Genomic DNA, 17,505 nt, shown 5'->3' with positions numbered 1-17,505 from the left:
TGTCTTTAAAGGTATTTAGACAAACAATAAGTGTTTTATTTTCGAACAAACTGCGAAAGTTTCACCTACAAATCAACCCTCCCCGGACAGTCGACAAAGTCCACTCTGAAAACTAATACCCAGTTTACCGCGATCAGAAACGCCTGGTGGTTTACGAACGCGGAGAGCGAAACAGCTTGTAAACGGAGAAATGTAGTGCATTTTATCGAACAAAAATTAGCCAGGGTAGCTTAAAGATTTGAAAAAATGGAGCAAAAGGACATGTATTACAACAAGGCAGAGTATATAGAAACCGTAAGTATAGCGATTTATTTACTTGAAATCCCCTAAAATGGCGAGTAAACGGAAATTTATTTTTGCATTTGTGATTCCAACCTCAATTCAAAACGTGGTTCACTTTTGAGTAAATTTCAATCAAGAATTAAAATATTCCTTTTGTAACTTGCATGTTGACGATCAAGGCATCTGGAAATAAAGTTAGTCGACAGTCAGTTTTGTGTGGAAGTCAAAACATTGTTTTAAATGGAAAGGTGAGTAAAAATAATTGGTGTTTTGTTTGACAAATAATTGTTGTGACCAGCAATGCGCTTGAGTTATGATCATCTTACTTTGCTTACTTTATTTTAAATAGTGACCATTAAATTAAATGGAATTTTCGTTTACCTTTTCACTTTCTCAATAACAGGACCATGTCATTTTATTACAAGCACATTTTTAAACACCGATGAATAAAATATAAACATTTATTCTTAAAAAATCAAATCATACATAATTTGATACTTTGCATAAATTGTATTTTGCACTCAGTGACTTGCCTACACGTACATTTCTATAATATGGTCGCCACATATTGGAAAACATTCAGGGAAACCAGTTGGCCTCCCTCCCTCCCTTTCTGCTTCCTGTCCCCCCCTCCCTTTTTCATTTTGATGTAAAGTCATTCCTGTACTACCATAAAGGCTCTACTAAGCTCCCCTCTACTGTATGATAAGCCCCCTCTCCCCTCCTATCTGGAGGTCAAAATTTTAGAATAAGCTCCCCCTCCCCCCTCCTCCCCTAGATAATAAATCCTTTCAATTTTTGAACAAGGAAACAATACATTATGCTTTAAAGGAATTTATCCACCACATTTTACTTAGAAAATGTAAATTATTGTTGCTATTTTTTTGGAAAATGTGTAACCAAACAGCACTAGATTACATCAAAAACTCCACCACTATTTTTTTTTATATTCCCTAACTGATATATTATTGATATATATTATTTAAAAAAATAATAATCCCCCATCTCTAATACCTGGCCCCATTCCTTCTCAAAAGGCCTTAAAAAAGGAGAGGGGATGGGCTTATAGAGCTTTTATGGAATTAATTTTTGTCTCCAAAATATCTGAAGCATTCACAGTCTCTAAAAACAGTTTCTTTGTAAATTGCTGCGAGGCTCACAGTTGCATTTTAGTTTTCCATACATTAAGAATTAAATGGTCAATGTTTCTAATAGTCAATATAAATGACCGGAACTGTTGTGACTGCGTAGCATTACAACCGGATGTGATATTTAGTAGATGATTGACAAGTGAAATTGTAATAAGAAACAAGTATTGTGAAATAGATAGATAACACAAGGATCGAGAGGGAAACTATTGTGTATTTTTTGTTTTATTTTGTCATTAAACCTGGGGAATTGTTTACAACATCGATAAAGTCTTTTGTGTACCGTACAACTTCGGGACATAAATACTGTCTCATACATTTATATTCTTGAAAACATCCAAAGCTTAACTGTTTGCATACTGATCACTTCCTTTTTTCAGACAATCATTCAATCTGATTGTATTCTCCGTGGAGATCTTGCAAATGTCAGAATTGGACGGCAGTGTGTGATAAGCAAGAGAAGTGTTATTAGACCTCCATTCAAGAAATTTAGTAAAGGGTTTGTATAGTTTTAGTTATGTGGTGGGTGTGGGGATTTAGTGGTAAGTGTATTGACCTCCAGATTCAGACAGGGTTTGTTCACGTCTTGAAACCCTTGAAAACCCTTGAATTTTAGGAGTTCCATTTCAAGGCCTTGAAAGTACTTAAAATTGGTTTTCGGTCCTTGAAAGTCCTTGATTTTTTTATTGAATGTCAAAAGTCTTCAAGGCAATGAGAAGACCCCAAAAATAAGTGATTTTTTTTAAGTTCTTCAGCAAGCACATCAATGGAACAACAGACTGGAAATTGTTGGTTTGCAGTAAATGTCATTAAAAAAGTCCTTGAATTTTCCAAGAAGGGTCCTGGAAAGTCCTTGAAAAATCCTTGAATTTTTGGCCTGAAAAAGTGCATGAGCCCTGTTCAGAGGTCCTGGATTTAAGCTTGTCCAATACTCGGGTTGCACTGTGTTCTTATAATATCAGTATATTTTATAAATCACATCAACTTTGAAAAAGAAGAGGTTTTGATCCCTAACCAATTCATTTTCCCCAAAGATAACTGCTCTACATGGATATCTTGTTAAATACTGATGCTTTCTGTTGTCCCTGTGGTGTCCATATTATTGGCCTTTACTTAAATATATCTGCAAATTTCAGTGTCAGTAATAAATCTTGGGATAGAAAAAACCCTCAGCTAGCCTCTGTAGTCTTAAAAATCTTGATGATTTGGTAAGTGCAGAATGCAATATGGAACAATTGAAAGTATGATGTTTTATATATGTTCGTGTTAATTTGCTTTATTTTACTTTCGGAAAAACTGTTCACAGGCTACTTGTATGCTTTCCCAGGTGTTCCTTACGCTAATCTTTGCAAACGTAACACAACACTTTTGTTTGTTTGTAACAAAATACTTTTGTCTTCCTTGAAAATGCGATAACATGAAACTTTTGTTTTTTGTTTGTTTTACGGCGGCATCGATGACATTTGTTTAATTTAATTAAGTTACGGTTTAGACTGCACGAGAGACGATTCTCAAAAACTAAAGAAACAAATCTAATCAAAAAACATATTTTTCGACAGGTTTTTTAAAACGCAGTACAGCTAGGATATTTGTTTCCTGGTGTTCAGGTGTTCACGCCGAAAATCCCGGTGCAAGTTTTTGCATACCTAATTACGAAAGCGCTGTGAAAGTCTCAAAATCTAATTTAAAATCTAATTTGCGGTTTTTACTTGGCGCCAAGAAGTCTCCAGGAAGCCTACCGCAAACACGCAATACAAGCGATGTTCATGATAGTTCCAGAAAACAACGTAGACTAATCTGCGCATGCGTTTGGTGTAAATTACGTTGAGTAGTACCACAAGGAGAGCAAAGGGTTTTCTGAAACAAATATATACGTTTGAGATCTTCATATGAAAGTTACGTAGATGTGCTCCAGGTTTTACCTAGGGGTACGGTCAGGTGCTCCCCACCCCCACCCCCTCCACAAGGAATAATTAATTAATTGATATTAATTAGTTAATTGGTGATTAAAAGTTTACACCATAGCGCCTTAGCGCGTTAGAGGTTTAGAAGACGACAACCCACCAAACCATCACAAAAGTGCATTCTGCACTAAAAACCACTGTCAGTCACAGTTGCAGACCCTTTTCTGGTGTTTGTAATTGTGGGTTTTTGGTAAATGCTTACATGTATGCTGTAAAAATAACACTTCAGAAAGTGCATGCAGTTTCGTTATTTGTTAGTCAGTGCATAGCAAAGATGGTCTCAAGAAAATTGTATTTTTGTAATTATAATTGCAGGGTTGCATTTTTTCCTCTTCATATCGGAGACCATGTAATTATTGAGGAGGATTGTGTAATCAATGCTGCCCAAGTTGGATCTTATGTCCACATAGGAAAAAACTGTGTTATTGTAAGTGACAAAGTCTCTGTATATAGTATGGGTAATAAGCAGCTAGAGCATGAACCAGTGACCTTTATGGTCCAATTCTCAGACTGTTAATCAAATATAGATGCTACACGCTTTCACTTTGATTAAGGCTGTGTTACACAGGACAACTTGCAACAACGATTTTTTCCTGCAACACTGTGTCATCAATTTGTGGTTTGTTGAATGAGTCAACTTTTTGCACAACATCGTACAAAATGTACATGGCATCTTGCATGTTACATGAGAAAATTGTTACTCTTCTCAACAATGTTCATCCAGACCATGTTGAACAGAATTCTGGGAAAATGTTGGGCAAAAAATCAATGGCGACCCTGTTACACAAGCCAACTTTCTAAATATTCGTCATCTTGAATTGTGAGTTTTTGAACCCAACTCGCAACCTGTGACCAAGTAAAATGTTGTGCAAAAACTTGTCCCCGGTAATAATAATAATAATAATTTATAAATTTATATTGCGCTTTTTACAGCAAGGCGCCCAAATGTGTGACCACTTTTAATTTATTCACATTCTTTCGTGCAGATTTAATCCAATCAGAAGTCAACTGCAAGCTATCCACGGCGTTTGATTGGATTAAATCTGCACGAAAGAATGTGAATAAATTAAAAGTGGTCACACTTTTGGGCGCCTTGCTGTAACATATAAATGAGCAAAAGCGCATTACGATATTAAAACTTAAAAATATTAAAATATACTAGCTATATACATAACAATACGTAACAATACCATGTTACATGTCGTGCAAAAAATCATTGTTGCAAGTTGTCCTCTGTAACACCATGTTTAGTCTTGAATTATACATGTACTTTCTCCTTACTGATTGTCATACATTTCGTTTAGTGTTAGTTCTGTTAGTTCACATTTCACACCAATCTGGTACAGATAGTCTCCCTTTCAATAGGTCAGCAACAGGGAGGATTGAGGACTCTGAGAGCGTAACTGAAAAGAAATTAATTTGAAAGTCATACTCTTACTCAATCTCGTACTCGAACTTTGATCTAATAATCCCTGTTTTCCCCTGTTTTTTTTCATCAGTGTCTTCTTGGGAGTGAAGTATTAAGTAATAAATTCTAAGGATTGTCATTTTAAGCTAATAGGAAACACTACATCATTGTTATTACTGAAATCACAGCAAGCTACAGGATGATTGCAGTGTGGCTTCTACGGACCTAATGAATTGTCACATTGTAATTTTTAAGGGTCGCCGGAGTGTGCTTAAAGACTGTTGTGCCATAGCAGACAATACAGTCCTCCCTCCTGAAACAGTTGTTCCACCATTTACGTTGTACTCAGGCTCCCCTGGTAAGTCATTGTTTAACTGTCTGTCTAGATACTCCCAATAACTCGAACTCTCACTTACTCGAACCTCATGCTAACTTGAAACTAAAATTGTTTTCCCCTGGATTTCCATCATACATTTACTGCAACTTTACCCTCGGTAACTCAAACCCTTGCCTACTTGAATCTCCCGCTAACTAGAACCAATTAAATTTTTTGTTTCCCTTCATATCATTTTCTTTATATTTTTACCCTCGATAACTCAAACCACGTCTGTCAATATGTGACAAGTCAAAACGAACATTGAACTGTCGTCCAAAACATTGAATTTCTTTTGAAGCAGCTGTGTAATCTCCAATGTCCTTTTTTGCATCACACAAAAAGTTTCAATCCAGTCCATTTTTCGCTGGTGTAGGGTACATAAAATTATAACTACATGTACAGTTCATTGTATCTTGTAAATCAATCCAACCCTCCAAGTTTATTTTTTTCCTTAGTGGCCATTTGGCCACCAACTGCTCAAGTTTGGTCGCCAGTGAAAAATTTTAGATTCTAAATTAAGCTTACGCTTTAAATCCTTCTTCTCAATAAAGGTCGCCAACCTGGCAACTTCAGTTCCAATTTAGTCGCCAGCTCCAAAATTTTAGTCACCATGGCGACTAAAATGGTCTTAACTTGGAGGGTTGCAATCAATCTTGTGTCCCTTGAAGTGCAATGTGTATGTGTATACTAAATTAATTTAATTGATTAAAATGTTCAGTGTATGAATAGAAAAACAGGAAACACCGTTTTCCCCTTATTGCTGGTCATTTGTTCTCAACTCCTGATAGCTCGAACTCCGAATAACTTGAACCTTTTTCAATTTCCCTTGAAGGTTCAAGTTATTGGGAGTCGACTGTATTTGTGTTTGTTTTCTTGTGCTTCCATACAGCTCCCTTTTCTTATCAAAAAACCAACAAATTTTACTCAGGCTGGCAATGTTTGCAAGATAAATCTTTAATAAATTGGTAGAGCCTGTGGCATTTCATTAACTGTGCAAAGTATGAGCAGAGTTATTTTGCTGAGAAAAGACAAGGAACTTTCCTTTTTTTGAAACTATTAAAAAACATGCTCATTATACTTATAGTATTTGTTGGTACATTGGGTGTACCAATTTATTATACTTATATTAATTTAGTGATTTAAATATTTAGAAATTGCCGGTATATATTCAATAATATTAATTAGGCAAGACATACATATAAATCATAATTGTTGATGTATGAGAGAGAGAGAGAGCCTGTGTCTGCCTTACAGTGGTGTCTGCTTTGGAGATTACCCTATAGAAGCAATTTGCTAGTTACAAACATCAACTGGTTTATTTTCTACTGATCTTTTTCCAGGTGTGTTCTCAGCAGAGTTGCCAGAGTGTATGCAAGAAATTATGACAGAGAAGACAAAGGATTACTATCAACACTTTCTTCCCATTTCAGAAGATAAATGACCATCAGATTACATAGTAGGCAGTCTATTCTAATTAGTCAAGGATTCATGATTACAGTTAACGAAACAAGAAGGAAGGTGAAGTCAATGGGTTTTGTGAGCAGTGAACCTCAATCACTTGGTCTTGGTGTCATCATCATTTCATCAATTTTCTGGGCTTTTCAGTCTTATAAATGGGTGTGAAAACCACTTTCAATAGTTCTGTTGAATGTCTAAATTAAAGCATCTTCTGTAACAAGACTCAACATTCTTCACTAAAATAATTATTACCGAGGGATAACGTCCTACAAGAGGACAGTGCGTTTGCAGTGCCCAATATATGTTTGTGTAGGAGTTTTGACTTTATTCAATAGTTTAGTGATAAGAAAGGGATAGTAGAGGTTTCATCGGTTCATTATTTGTCATTTTGTGATTCATATTAATACTAAATATGTTTGTAGTATTTTTTTGAGAAGTTTTATTTATACATATAATCTAGAAGAAAAAGTTCAAAAAGGTGTTTGATTTTCGCATTAGGGGGTGTTCTTCAGAGACAGGTCAAAAGCATGTCTGTATAAGAAGCCAGGGTATGTTAGGGAAACTTCTTTGAATTCTCTTTTTACGCAACCTAGAGCTAATAACATGTTACACTGTGGGCATATAAGACCTCAAAAGTGCCAGGGTACATATAGAACTCTTGATCTTCTACAATCCTATGTTTTTAGTTTTTCAGATTTCAACATTTTTGGCAGAAAAATGACGTCACCAAATTTGTGTTTATTATTATGAGATATCTAATAAAGTTTTCTTAAAGGACCTGCCACAAGGATCTACAAAGTGAAAAAAATTTTGTTATATGTTTTTTTTCGTTCAAAAGATATAAGGTTTTCAAATTTGAATTTTCCGCCATTTTGTTACTAAAAATAGTCCAAAAGGGCGGGAAACTCAAATTTCAAAACCACTCTATGTACCTTGGCACTTTTGAGGTCTTATATGCCCACTGTGTTAGGAGAAAAAGAAGGAATGCATACGTGTTTTCACAAGGATAGCTTGGAGTTATTTTGCCGTACTCAAAATTAACCCACACTTGTGAACAAAAATACTTTTAATAATTATTTATTGTTACGTTAGATCTAAAACGTCTCACTATAAAATGATTGAAAAACTTCAAGTTTGTTAAGATTGATCCCTTTCCCATAGAGGAAGGACTGACAGAAATTTTAAACTGGAAGAAGGGTGAGAGTAATGGAGCATTGACTAGAAATTGTAGTAACTGTTGTAGAGTGGTAAGTGATTAGAGAGGGGTGGGTGGGGGAGCTTATACAGTATTATTTAATAGTACTGAATGCTTACTTTTTTCAGTTATTAGGTTTAGGTAAACTTAACAATAAATGCTGTGGTTATTTTATTTTACCTGACTGGTGTGTACTTATTGACTAACTGGGAGGGTCAGATGGCGATATCTTTGGCTAGAGCGGTCCAAGCTCAAGCCCTACCCAAGTTCACTGTGTTGTGTTCTTGGGCAAGACATTTTACTCTCACAATGCCTCTCTCCACCCAGGTGTATAATGGGTACTGGCGAATTTAAGGTGCGCACATTAATAATTAATTAGCGCGCGCACAAAAACAAAATGGCGGCTTTTTTTATACGGCTCAGCCCGCGAGGGAAATAAATAGTTGTTTTCTCGTAAACGAGCTTGGAAACCTATATTTTCTTATTGCATAATTTTGGTGTTAATATTGCCCTCTTTGAGTCGAAATTAAAAAAAATTGCACGGAAAGAAAGAGAAAAGATAGCTGAAAGCGTGCACAAAACCGTTACTCGTGGACGCAAATTATGACCTTGGAACCAACTACTCAAGGAACGTTTTGATTCGATGTCGTTTGGATTTCCGTGTTCTTCCATGAGTTGTATACAGTATTACATTATTCCTTATGCTAGACACTTTCCACCTTTCAAGTTTTTTTTTATATATTACTATTTACTTTACATGTAATAAACTTTGCTTCCAGCTACCGAACTGAAAATTTAATGTGAACCGATGAAATAGCTCAGTGATTATTGCCAGAACAGGCATAAATGGGGTAAGATTATTGGCCCATCATGTCTCTTGCGAGCACGGTGACCCATCTTTTTCGTTTTATTTTTCGAAACAGTGCTTTGTGGGGAACCTTCAGGGAAAGTTTCAAGAAAAGTCGTTCGACAACTTTTATTTCTGAGGAATCAAGTTAATACTGGGGTAACCCTGCAATGGGCTAGCATCCCCACCCGGGGGAGAGAAATACTCTCGGTTGCTTCATTCTTTTCACTTTTCAAAGTCATGTTAGTGATAGTATCCTAAGCGCAACAAACCTAAGAACATCTGGAGGAGCACACGACGATCAAGATCTTCTGGGTGCAAACTGGAATAAGCAGGATCACCCGACTGGAACTATACTGATGCTCCCAGGGCCGTATGTCAGTGTAAACCTCACGGCAAGCTAAAGACAAGAGACCTCAAAATGAGGTATCTCATTCTCTCTTTTTTGCGCTTTTTTATTTTTATTATTGCAGTTTATCTCACAAAACATTGCTTACAGTGCATTACTTTTAATGCTTGTTACTTACAATTATCAATTATTCCATGGGCGCGCGTTGAACCTAAGTAAAAAACTCGCAACGTGTAGCCAACATTGTTGCGCGAAAAATCGTTGTTGCGTGTAACACAACCTTAAAAAATCAGAACCACAGCTTTTGTTCACGTGTTCCCAGCTTTATTTTCCTTTTGTTCCCAATTATTTTATGGCTATATATTCCCTTGTTCCCTGAAACCCCTGGGAGGGGATTAAAACAACTTGAAAACAAAAACGAACATAGCATTATACGTCAGAGGCGAATACCAACAGACAAAGCAAACTAAAAATACTTCAACCCAAAAATTCAATATTGAATAAATTACTATCACGAGCAACACCCCAAAATTCTTTGAATCCAGTCTCTGTGACATCTCTACACTGCGAACTTAAGAACGCGATTTACTCCTTTAAAACAGAAAACGCGGATTTAAAGATAGTATTTTACATCGTTATTATGGTCTTGTGGATTCTAAAGGAACTGTATGGCACGGTTTTCTGGACGCTATTTCTAGGCTGTCTTTTGTTACTGATCTATTGGCGAGGAGTAGCTAGCTTCTCTGTTCTTAAAAATCTTCCAATTCCCGGGCCTCGTCCATGGCCTTACGTTGGAAATCTCCCGGACATTATCAAGTACGGAGGGATGCACGACATGCTATGGGAATACACCAAGATGTACGGTCGCGTGTTCAAGATGGGCTTCGGTCGAAGACCGACTGTGGTCATTACCGATCCAGACATGATCAAGCAGATCACTATCAAAGAGTTTCCCAAGTTTCAGAACAGATGGTTTCCTGAGGTAAATCCGCCGATTAATTCGTTCTTGTTCATCGCCAAGGATGAGCAGTGGAAGAGAATTCGCACGACTCTTTCGCCAACCTTCAGTGCCATGAAGCTTAAAGAAGTCATAGCACTAATGGATGACGCCGCAGATATTTTAGCTGGGAAACTGGCGGAGGCCGCAAAACCAGGCAAGTACAGTGTGAAAATACGCCGATTTAAATTACTACCAAGATATTTCAATCTTCATAATATTTACCTTAGTGTCTTTTCTTTGGGTCAAAAGATCGGTGAACATTTACATGATAATCGAACGTGATCTGACGTTTAAAAAAGCAACAATAAAAACCGCAAACAAATACTACATAGCTAGTCTGTTTGCTGTTTATAGTAAACGCAAAACAAAACACAAAAGAAGATGGTCCAGCTGAAATATCATCTTGTATTGTCTGAAATGAAATTTTCAGTCAAATTTCGTGTGTACAACTGAGACTATGTGAAAAATATTGCTGGTATGAAAATTAATTTGTTAACAATTGAACTGCATAGACACTGATAATGGGTCAATTAAATTGATATTGCTTTTTTTTCTAGAAGCTAGTTCAGTTTTACTAAAGTTACGCTAATATATATTATAAGTTTACTAAATACACTCGCGTAAACTAAAAGAAAAATAATCCCGCCTTCTTTAGGTGCGCGGTCAAGTGGAAATTGTATTGTAGTGTCACTAAAACAAATGCAAAATATTGCTTTAAACCGAAAAAATGTTGAATAGCGAATGCGCGTGAGGTCTTAATAAAATAGAATGCAAATGAATAAACCCCCCTCGAGGCTCAGACAGAACATTAGCGTGTTCTGAGAGGGATGGAAGGAATCTAGGTGAAGTTTTCGTTTTATAAAGTGTTTTAGAAACACAGGCTGTTTAAGAAAGTGTTTTAGGAAAATCGTCCGCCATTTCGGTTTTCTGGGTCGTGACGTCACTCGCGAGCAATATCGGCCTTGTTTAGTGCACTTAAGAGCACCACTTGGCGGAGCTATTTCATTCATGATGGCGAATCTTTTTAAAAACTTCAGCCTCAATTTTTCAAGTTCGTCATATGTCTTTTTTAAAGTCTTGTTTTACTATAACTAGGACTTTCCACAAGTTGCTCGACATTTCCCAAAAAGTTGCCCGAAATTTCTCAAAAAGTTGCTCCAAAAATCCAAAAAAGTTGCTTCTGATAATAAAAGTTGCTCAAAAGTTGCTCCAAAACATCCAAAACGCTGCTTCTAATCAAGAGAATTTCTCAAAATATATGCTAATTCCCCTTTGAGGGTAAGATTTCTAAACAGTATTATGCAATTTTACAGCAAAAGAAGTATCTAAATAACATATTAAGGGGAAAATTTGTTAAATAACAAGGATTTCTTTAACTGAGAAAAAATAGTGAAGATATAGATGACGTCATGTTTGCTGACGAGTTTGTACTGTTCAGTAATGTAGAATGTGCGAAAGTTGAAACGTAAATTTTCGGAAACGTTCGTATTGCCTTTGAACAACACTCAGATAATCTTCGGAGATCTTCGGTCTAGAAATTGCTCAAAATGCATCAAGTTGCTCAAGAGGAGAAAAGTTGCTCGAAGGGGAAAAAGTTGCTGGAATCATGAAAAGCCGGTTGCCAAAAAGTTTCCGAGCAACTTGTGGAAAGCCCTTACTATAACTTCTTAAGCGTATTTTATTTTTAAACCTGAACCTTTATTGAGGCTTCCGAGCAAACTTTTGCCTAGCTACAAAGTTTTAGAACATCTAGAAAGAGTACTCGAAATTTGAGAGCCATTTCGTACATCAAACTTAAATCAGAGGCGGCCAGGACCCCATAACTATTGTGCTCCTGTGGCGGCTCTAGTGGTCGATGGAGGTGCCCTGATTCCCTCCCCCACTCGCTCAACCCCTGCCAGAAAAGCTCCATCTGTACTCCGCCCCACCCAACCCGTCCCTTACCCACTGGGTATGTGCCGTAATCAGCTTCCAGTTTTTTTTACTGAACTTGGTTTACTAAAAACATGTTTATAATTATTAAGTGTAATGTTTGACTTTCTCGTTCATGTCTCTTGTAGGAAAGAGTATCAACGTGAATCCGCTGTTCAGTTTGTTCGCATTGGATGTGATCATATCTGCAGCGTTCGGTACCCAAGCTAACGTCCAAATCGACCCAGACCCCGACACGGTGGACAAGGCTAAAGCCGTCTTCAGGACTCCTCTATGGGTGCGAGCCTTCTCCATGTTTCCTTTCGCCGATTACTTCAGCAAAAAATTCAACATCAGCCCCCTTAATCACACCGACTACTTCATAAAGTTGGCTCGAGCCATCTACGATGTCAGGAAGTCGCAGAAAGCTCCCAGCCGGAGGGACCTTCTGCAGCTGATGCTAGATGCTCAGCAGCAAGAGATTGAAGGTGGCGGCAGGAGGCTCAGTGATGACGAAGTATCAGCCCAGTCTGTGATCTTCATGGTGGCAGGATTCGAGACTACAGGAAGCACCCTGTCATGTCTGGCATACGTCCTCGCTAAGTACCCCGATGTACAGGAAAAGCTACTCGAGGAACTCGACGAGGCCGTGAAAAACCGCGGTGATATGCCACTGTACGACTTTGTCAACAGTCTGGATTACCTCGACCGGGTATTTTGTGAAGTCCTTCGGCTTTATACCCCAGGGTTCTTAGTCCACCGGAGATGCAACGAGGCGTGTACCGTCAACGGTTTAAGGATTCCAGCCGGTGTTGATGTCTTTATGCCGCCATATGTTCTCCACCGCGACCCCACCCTGTGGCCCGACCCCGAGAAATTTGACCCCGATAGGTTCTCCCCCGAGAACAGGGAGGCCCAGGCGGCGTACTCGTATATGCCGTTTGGCATCGGTCCTCGCCAGTGCATTGGGTTTCGGTTTGCTCTGCTTGAGATGAAGACCGCCATGTTCAAGATTCTGTACAAAGTCAAGTTCCGGAGAGCTGCAGACACGGCGTCCCAGCTGAACTTTCGGTCCGTACTTATCATGCAGCCACGTGACCCTATCTTCCTGGAAATAGTGGCTCGGTAAAATGTCAGCCCGGGGAGGCATAACAGTGGCCTAATATAATTGGTTGTTGTATTAAATTCCGAATCGAAAACTCTGGGTTCAAGCCTTTACCGTGGGTCGTTGCCTTTTTAAGACAAAATTGTATAAATCAGAAACTGCGAATTTTTAGGACAAAATGCTACATAGACTAAGCGTTATCAACCAAAAAACTGATTGAAGCTGCTTCCTTTTGTTGTGTAAACTTGTGGTCGTTGTGAATCAATAAACGCAATTGCAGAAGAGAGATACTGAATATATTCGATCTATGGATACCGTAAAAGTTTTGTTAAGCTCCCTTCCCACTCCCCCCGTGGGAAAAGCGGTGGTCTAAGGGTTGGACTGCGAGCATTGGTCGGGATTATTGCGTTGTCTTCTTGGTCAAGACACCTTAGTAAAGTTCCACAGTGCCTCTTTCCACCCAGTGTACCAATGGGTATTGCAAAGTGCTGGGAGTAACCCTGCTGATGGACCAGCGTCCCATCCAAGGGAGAGTAGAAATACACTTGGTCGCTTAACGCTGCGGAAACAGGGATAAGCTCCGGTCTGATGGGCCACTAGGCTCAAACTGACAGTTCTGGTTTTCACTCCACCTCTGGGGGAGACTGCAAAGGACCTTTCAAGACCCTTTGGGAGGGGGGGGGCTTATTTCAAATCATAAATCAACTTGATTCTAGGATGAACTACGGATACAAAAAATAAAAACAGATTAAGCTGACATTCAATGTTAGTTGTTTTTTGATAACAAATTAATCTCCACCAAAAGGTGAATTCAGTGGATAAATTACTTTAAAAGCGTATACAAAACTTCCGGAAAGAAAGTTTGTTAGGGAAGTGAGATGGAAGAGAAGGGAATTTTCGCGCCGTCCTTCCTTTGTTTGGAGCTAATGATTGATAACTCTCATCCAACGTGCTTTAAAGGTGAAGTATCACGGGATTTTGTGTAATTTCAAAAGCTAAGAAACATTTTTAAAAATAATGGTCCAGGTTCGTTATAAATTTCCACCTAATGTACTAAAAAACGACCTTCTCTTTCTTTTTTCAAGAATTCGATTTATATCTTTCTTGTGGTGTTCTAGGATTATTTTTCTAAACAAATAGAGGTATTATACAAAATACCACAGTTTCGACGAAACTTGATACTTCCCCTTTAACCAATCACAGCAAAGTGCTATCTTCTTAGCCAATCAAGTGCGAGGCGAAAACAGTCGTGAGTTCTTTGCGCGAAATTTTCCAGCGCTTGGACACCGGCTACATGCTTTTACTTCTATTCAGTTTCACTGACTTTTCTCTCCATAAATCCTCGAATTCGAATGCTTGACACAATAACCGACGAACATCGCACTTTCAGGTTTCAGAACAACGTAAAAGGAGGAACTACATTCATTAAACCTTGTCTTAAGACGTTTGCAGGTTTACAATCGATTTAAATATAAAACATTTTTTTTTACTTTTTCGGTAATCTCGTTCCCAGATCTCGCGGGTAGACGAGCCGGCTCGTCTACCCGCGAGATCTGGGAACGAGATTACTTTCTCGGTTCTCTAACAAACCTGAGAATGACACAACCAGTTTTCATTAAGTGTTAGTTTGGTCTGTTATTGACGTACTGTTGGTCTTATTACAAGTCTAATTAAAATTCTCGAAAGTTACTGGTTCCTGGCACGTTGTATTTTTCGCTAAATTAGAAGGTGAACCACATGGGGTAGTATAACAAAAATTGCCTGCCGTGCATCATATCATTTGGCTACTTTTTTCTACTTCATATTTCTTAAACATTTTCACAAAGATTCAGTTTCCATTAGTTTGTTATTCAATTTTAATATAGAAGACTAACGGCTAACAAGCTTCGGCCGTCTGGTCTAAATGTTTTCCGAAACAGTGTTATAGGTCTTATAGACATCATTAATTGGTACTCAGAACTTCGCGTGGGCGAGTGGTCCATGCAGTTCTGACTGTGTCATATACTCCTGTTTATTAAATCGGACTCCCTAATTTCACGGAAATCCAATTTCCATGGGTTTTCTTAATTACTCTTATGATTTCAGAACAAATTAAACTTTACACGGTTTATTCTATCGGCTTCAATCAATTTAATTTTATTCAGCTCTGCTTATGGCCTTGAAAACACCTGAGCGGCTTCGTCTCTTTCAACAAAGTGGCTTCGAATTCTTTCTCAGAAAAATACAAAACGACCCTGGAATATTTGTGCAGCGTCGAGAAAGTAACTTAAAGTGAACTTTTTCTGCGAACCATTTTTTATGACAACGCTGTTTTAAGGTCTGGAATATTCAGTTTCACCTTTAATTGCTGGTATTATCGTGAGGAAAGAAATTTTTCAGAAATCGCCTTCGTAAATGAATTTATATGTCAAACGCGCAAAGCGTGAACTGAGAAACTTGAGTCAACACCATGAACAAAACATCTTGTGAATTACTGCTGCAGTACTATCCAGATATCTCCAATGTTGAAGACCTTCATTCAACTGCCATCGCTAATTGTGTCTTCAACAGTTTTCTATGCTATACCGCCATCATGGTGAACGTTGTAACAATCCACGCTATTAGAAAAAGTTCGTCGTTTCCAAAGACTTTAAAAACATTGCTCCTGAGTCTTGCTGTTTCTGATGTTGGTGTTGGTTTATTAGTTCAACCACTGTATATTTCAATTCTAGTCAAATGGATACAACAAAGCATTCCCAGCTGTAGCACCTATAACACTTTTCTCGTCATTGGGCTCTTGTGTTCTTTTGCTTCGTTCTTTGGTGTTGTGGCTGTAAGTGTAGACAGGTTCTTAGCTATTCATCTTCATCTCAGATATAAGCAACTTGTGACTCACAATCGTGTTGTTGCGGTGGTGATCTCAATATGGGTGTTGAGTGTATTCCTTTCTCTGATGCCGTTGTGGGCTCCGCCCGATATTCGCTCGCTGTTTCAAGGCATTATAATAGTTGTTGGTCTTGTTCTAACAATAATAGTTTACATCAGGATTTATTCAGCCGTGCGACAGCACAAGAATCAGATTCAGGCCCTGCAAGTACAACAAGTAGCACAGACTGACGAAATGACAAATTTTGCTATCATCGTTAAATCTGTAGTCGGTATATTCTATATATATCTCGTATTTTTAACTTGTTATTTGCCGTATTTTATCAGTTTGCCTGCCCTTAAAATATTCGGCCCGAGTATTGCGTTAAGGAGATTTTATTTTTTCTCCTTGACATGCGTATTTCTTAATTCATCTTTGAACCCTGTAATTTACTGTTGGAAGATGAGACACATTCGACACGCTATCATTGACATACTGCGGAACATGTCTTGGGTCAGAAATCACGCATCACAATAATCGTAGGATCGACCATGCTATGCCAGGATTCTCCACATTCATCTGTTTACGAACGTTTTTTTCTGTGTATAAAAGGACCGCGGATAGTCCTGAACTCTGACTGCATGAGAAGAAACGAAACGAAAGTGTAATAAAACTCAGTAACAATTATATTATATATAAAGGGATTTATATCCCGAACTAATTCAAAAGTAGTTTTATGATTATTTTTTTTCGCGCCAGAGTTTTACGACAGAGTAAATACATACCGTTATTTTCTAGTGCACAGTTTTAATTTGACTAAATGAGAACCAGAATGACAGCGGAATTGTAAACGTGTCTAAATAAACTGATTTATGTTGCCAGGAGCCATAATCTCCTGATGTTGCTGGCGATGTCTGGTCATTCCGTCTTTATTGCTTTTATTGTGCTCAGTCTGAATGCGGTAATCACTGCATTCTGGGATCACTTTGGCAAACTTAACAAGCGGATGAAAAAGGATGAAGTCGTCAGGTTCCAGAGTCAGACAAGCCAGTAGATGGAGAACGTCGACGTCGTTCCCAGGGTCCATATTTTCTCAACCACCAGGAAGGAAAAGAAGAGGGAGTCTGGGGTCGCGGTTGGAAAACAGGCTGTTGCTGCTGCCTATGTTCCAAGCGTTTCCGTGATAAGGTTGAATTAAATTTTATTATCATACGACTAGATCTCGCTAATATAAAACGCATGAATGAATGCATGCTGTAATTGGCTAATAGTCGAGGCCCATAATGCCCAGGAATTAACATTGCTATTACTATTAGATTTTACTTTTTCTTTTTTCTTCTCTTTCTCGGAGTTATTAGCTTCAACAGCTACTCTTGTAATCCGAGGTTTAAATAAAGGCGATGTATGTATGCAGCAGGTAGACTGGATTTCCGCCGGTCTCTCGAGTCTGGTCTTTGTTGCTGGTAATAAACCTAGCATTATGGGATATTATTATATGGCTACAATAGTACGCGCGCTCTGATTGGCTGCTGAGCGGGCATTATTTTCTTGTAATGACCGGGCATTATGAAAATTTTTCTCGGCTCGGCGGTTTTTTGAGTTGTGAGTAAAAGCTAC

The 17,505-nt window shown here is 38.2% G+C and overlaps 3 protein-coding genes across 3 annotated transcripts; all 3 read left to right on the top strand.

Moving 5' to 3' along the window:
* Positions 1–135: 135 nt before the first annotated feature.
* Positions 136–8,005, top strand: LOC144633992 (dynactin subunit 5-like). The gene is made up of 6 exons (XM_078492929.1): positions 136–294; positions 462–530; positions 1,811–1,929; positions 3,710–3,821; positions 5,058–5,160; positions 6,519–8,005. The coding sequence occupies exons 1-6, from the start codon at positions 247–249 to the stop codon at positions 6,617–6,619; spliced, it is 552 nt and encodes a 183-aa protein (XP_078349055.1). The 5' UTR covers positions 136–246; the 3' UTR covers positions 6,620–8,005.
* A 1,221-nt stretch (positions 8,006–9,226) lies between these two features.
* On the top strand, positions 9,227–13,309 carry LOC144632232 (cytochrome P450 3A24-like). The gene is made up of 2 exons (XM_078490829.1): positions 9,227–10,181; positions 12,088–13,309. Exons 1-2 carry the CDS (start codon positions 9,668–9,670, stop codon positions 13,065–13,067), a joined length of 1,494 nt encoding a protein of 497 aa, XP_078346955.1. The 5' UTR covers positions 9,227–9,667; the 3' UTR covers positions 13,068–13,309.
* A 2,183-nt stretch (positions 13,310–15,492) lies between these two features.
* On the top strand, positions 15,493–16,425 carry LOC144632168 (adenosine receptor A2b-like). Its single transcript, XM_078490766.1, has one exon. It carries the CDS (start codon positions 15,493–15,495, stop codon positions 16,423–16,425), a length of 933 nt encoding a protein of 310 aa, XP_078346892.1.
* The last annotated feature ends 1,080 nt before the right edge of the window (positions 16,426–17,505 follow it).

The sequence above is a fragment of the Oculina patagonica genome, chromosome 12 (genome assembly GCF_052425735.1).
Source record: "Oculina patagonica isolate OP01 chromosome 12, crgOcupat, whole genome shotgun sequence".
Taxonomy (NCBI): Eukaryota; Metazoa; Cnidaria; class Anthozoa; order Scleractinia; family Oculinidae; genus Oculina; species Oculina patagonica.
Note: the sequence above shows the minus strand (reverse complement) of the source record. Positions and strands in the feature narration are given on the sequence as shown.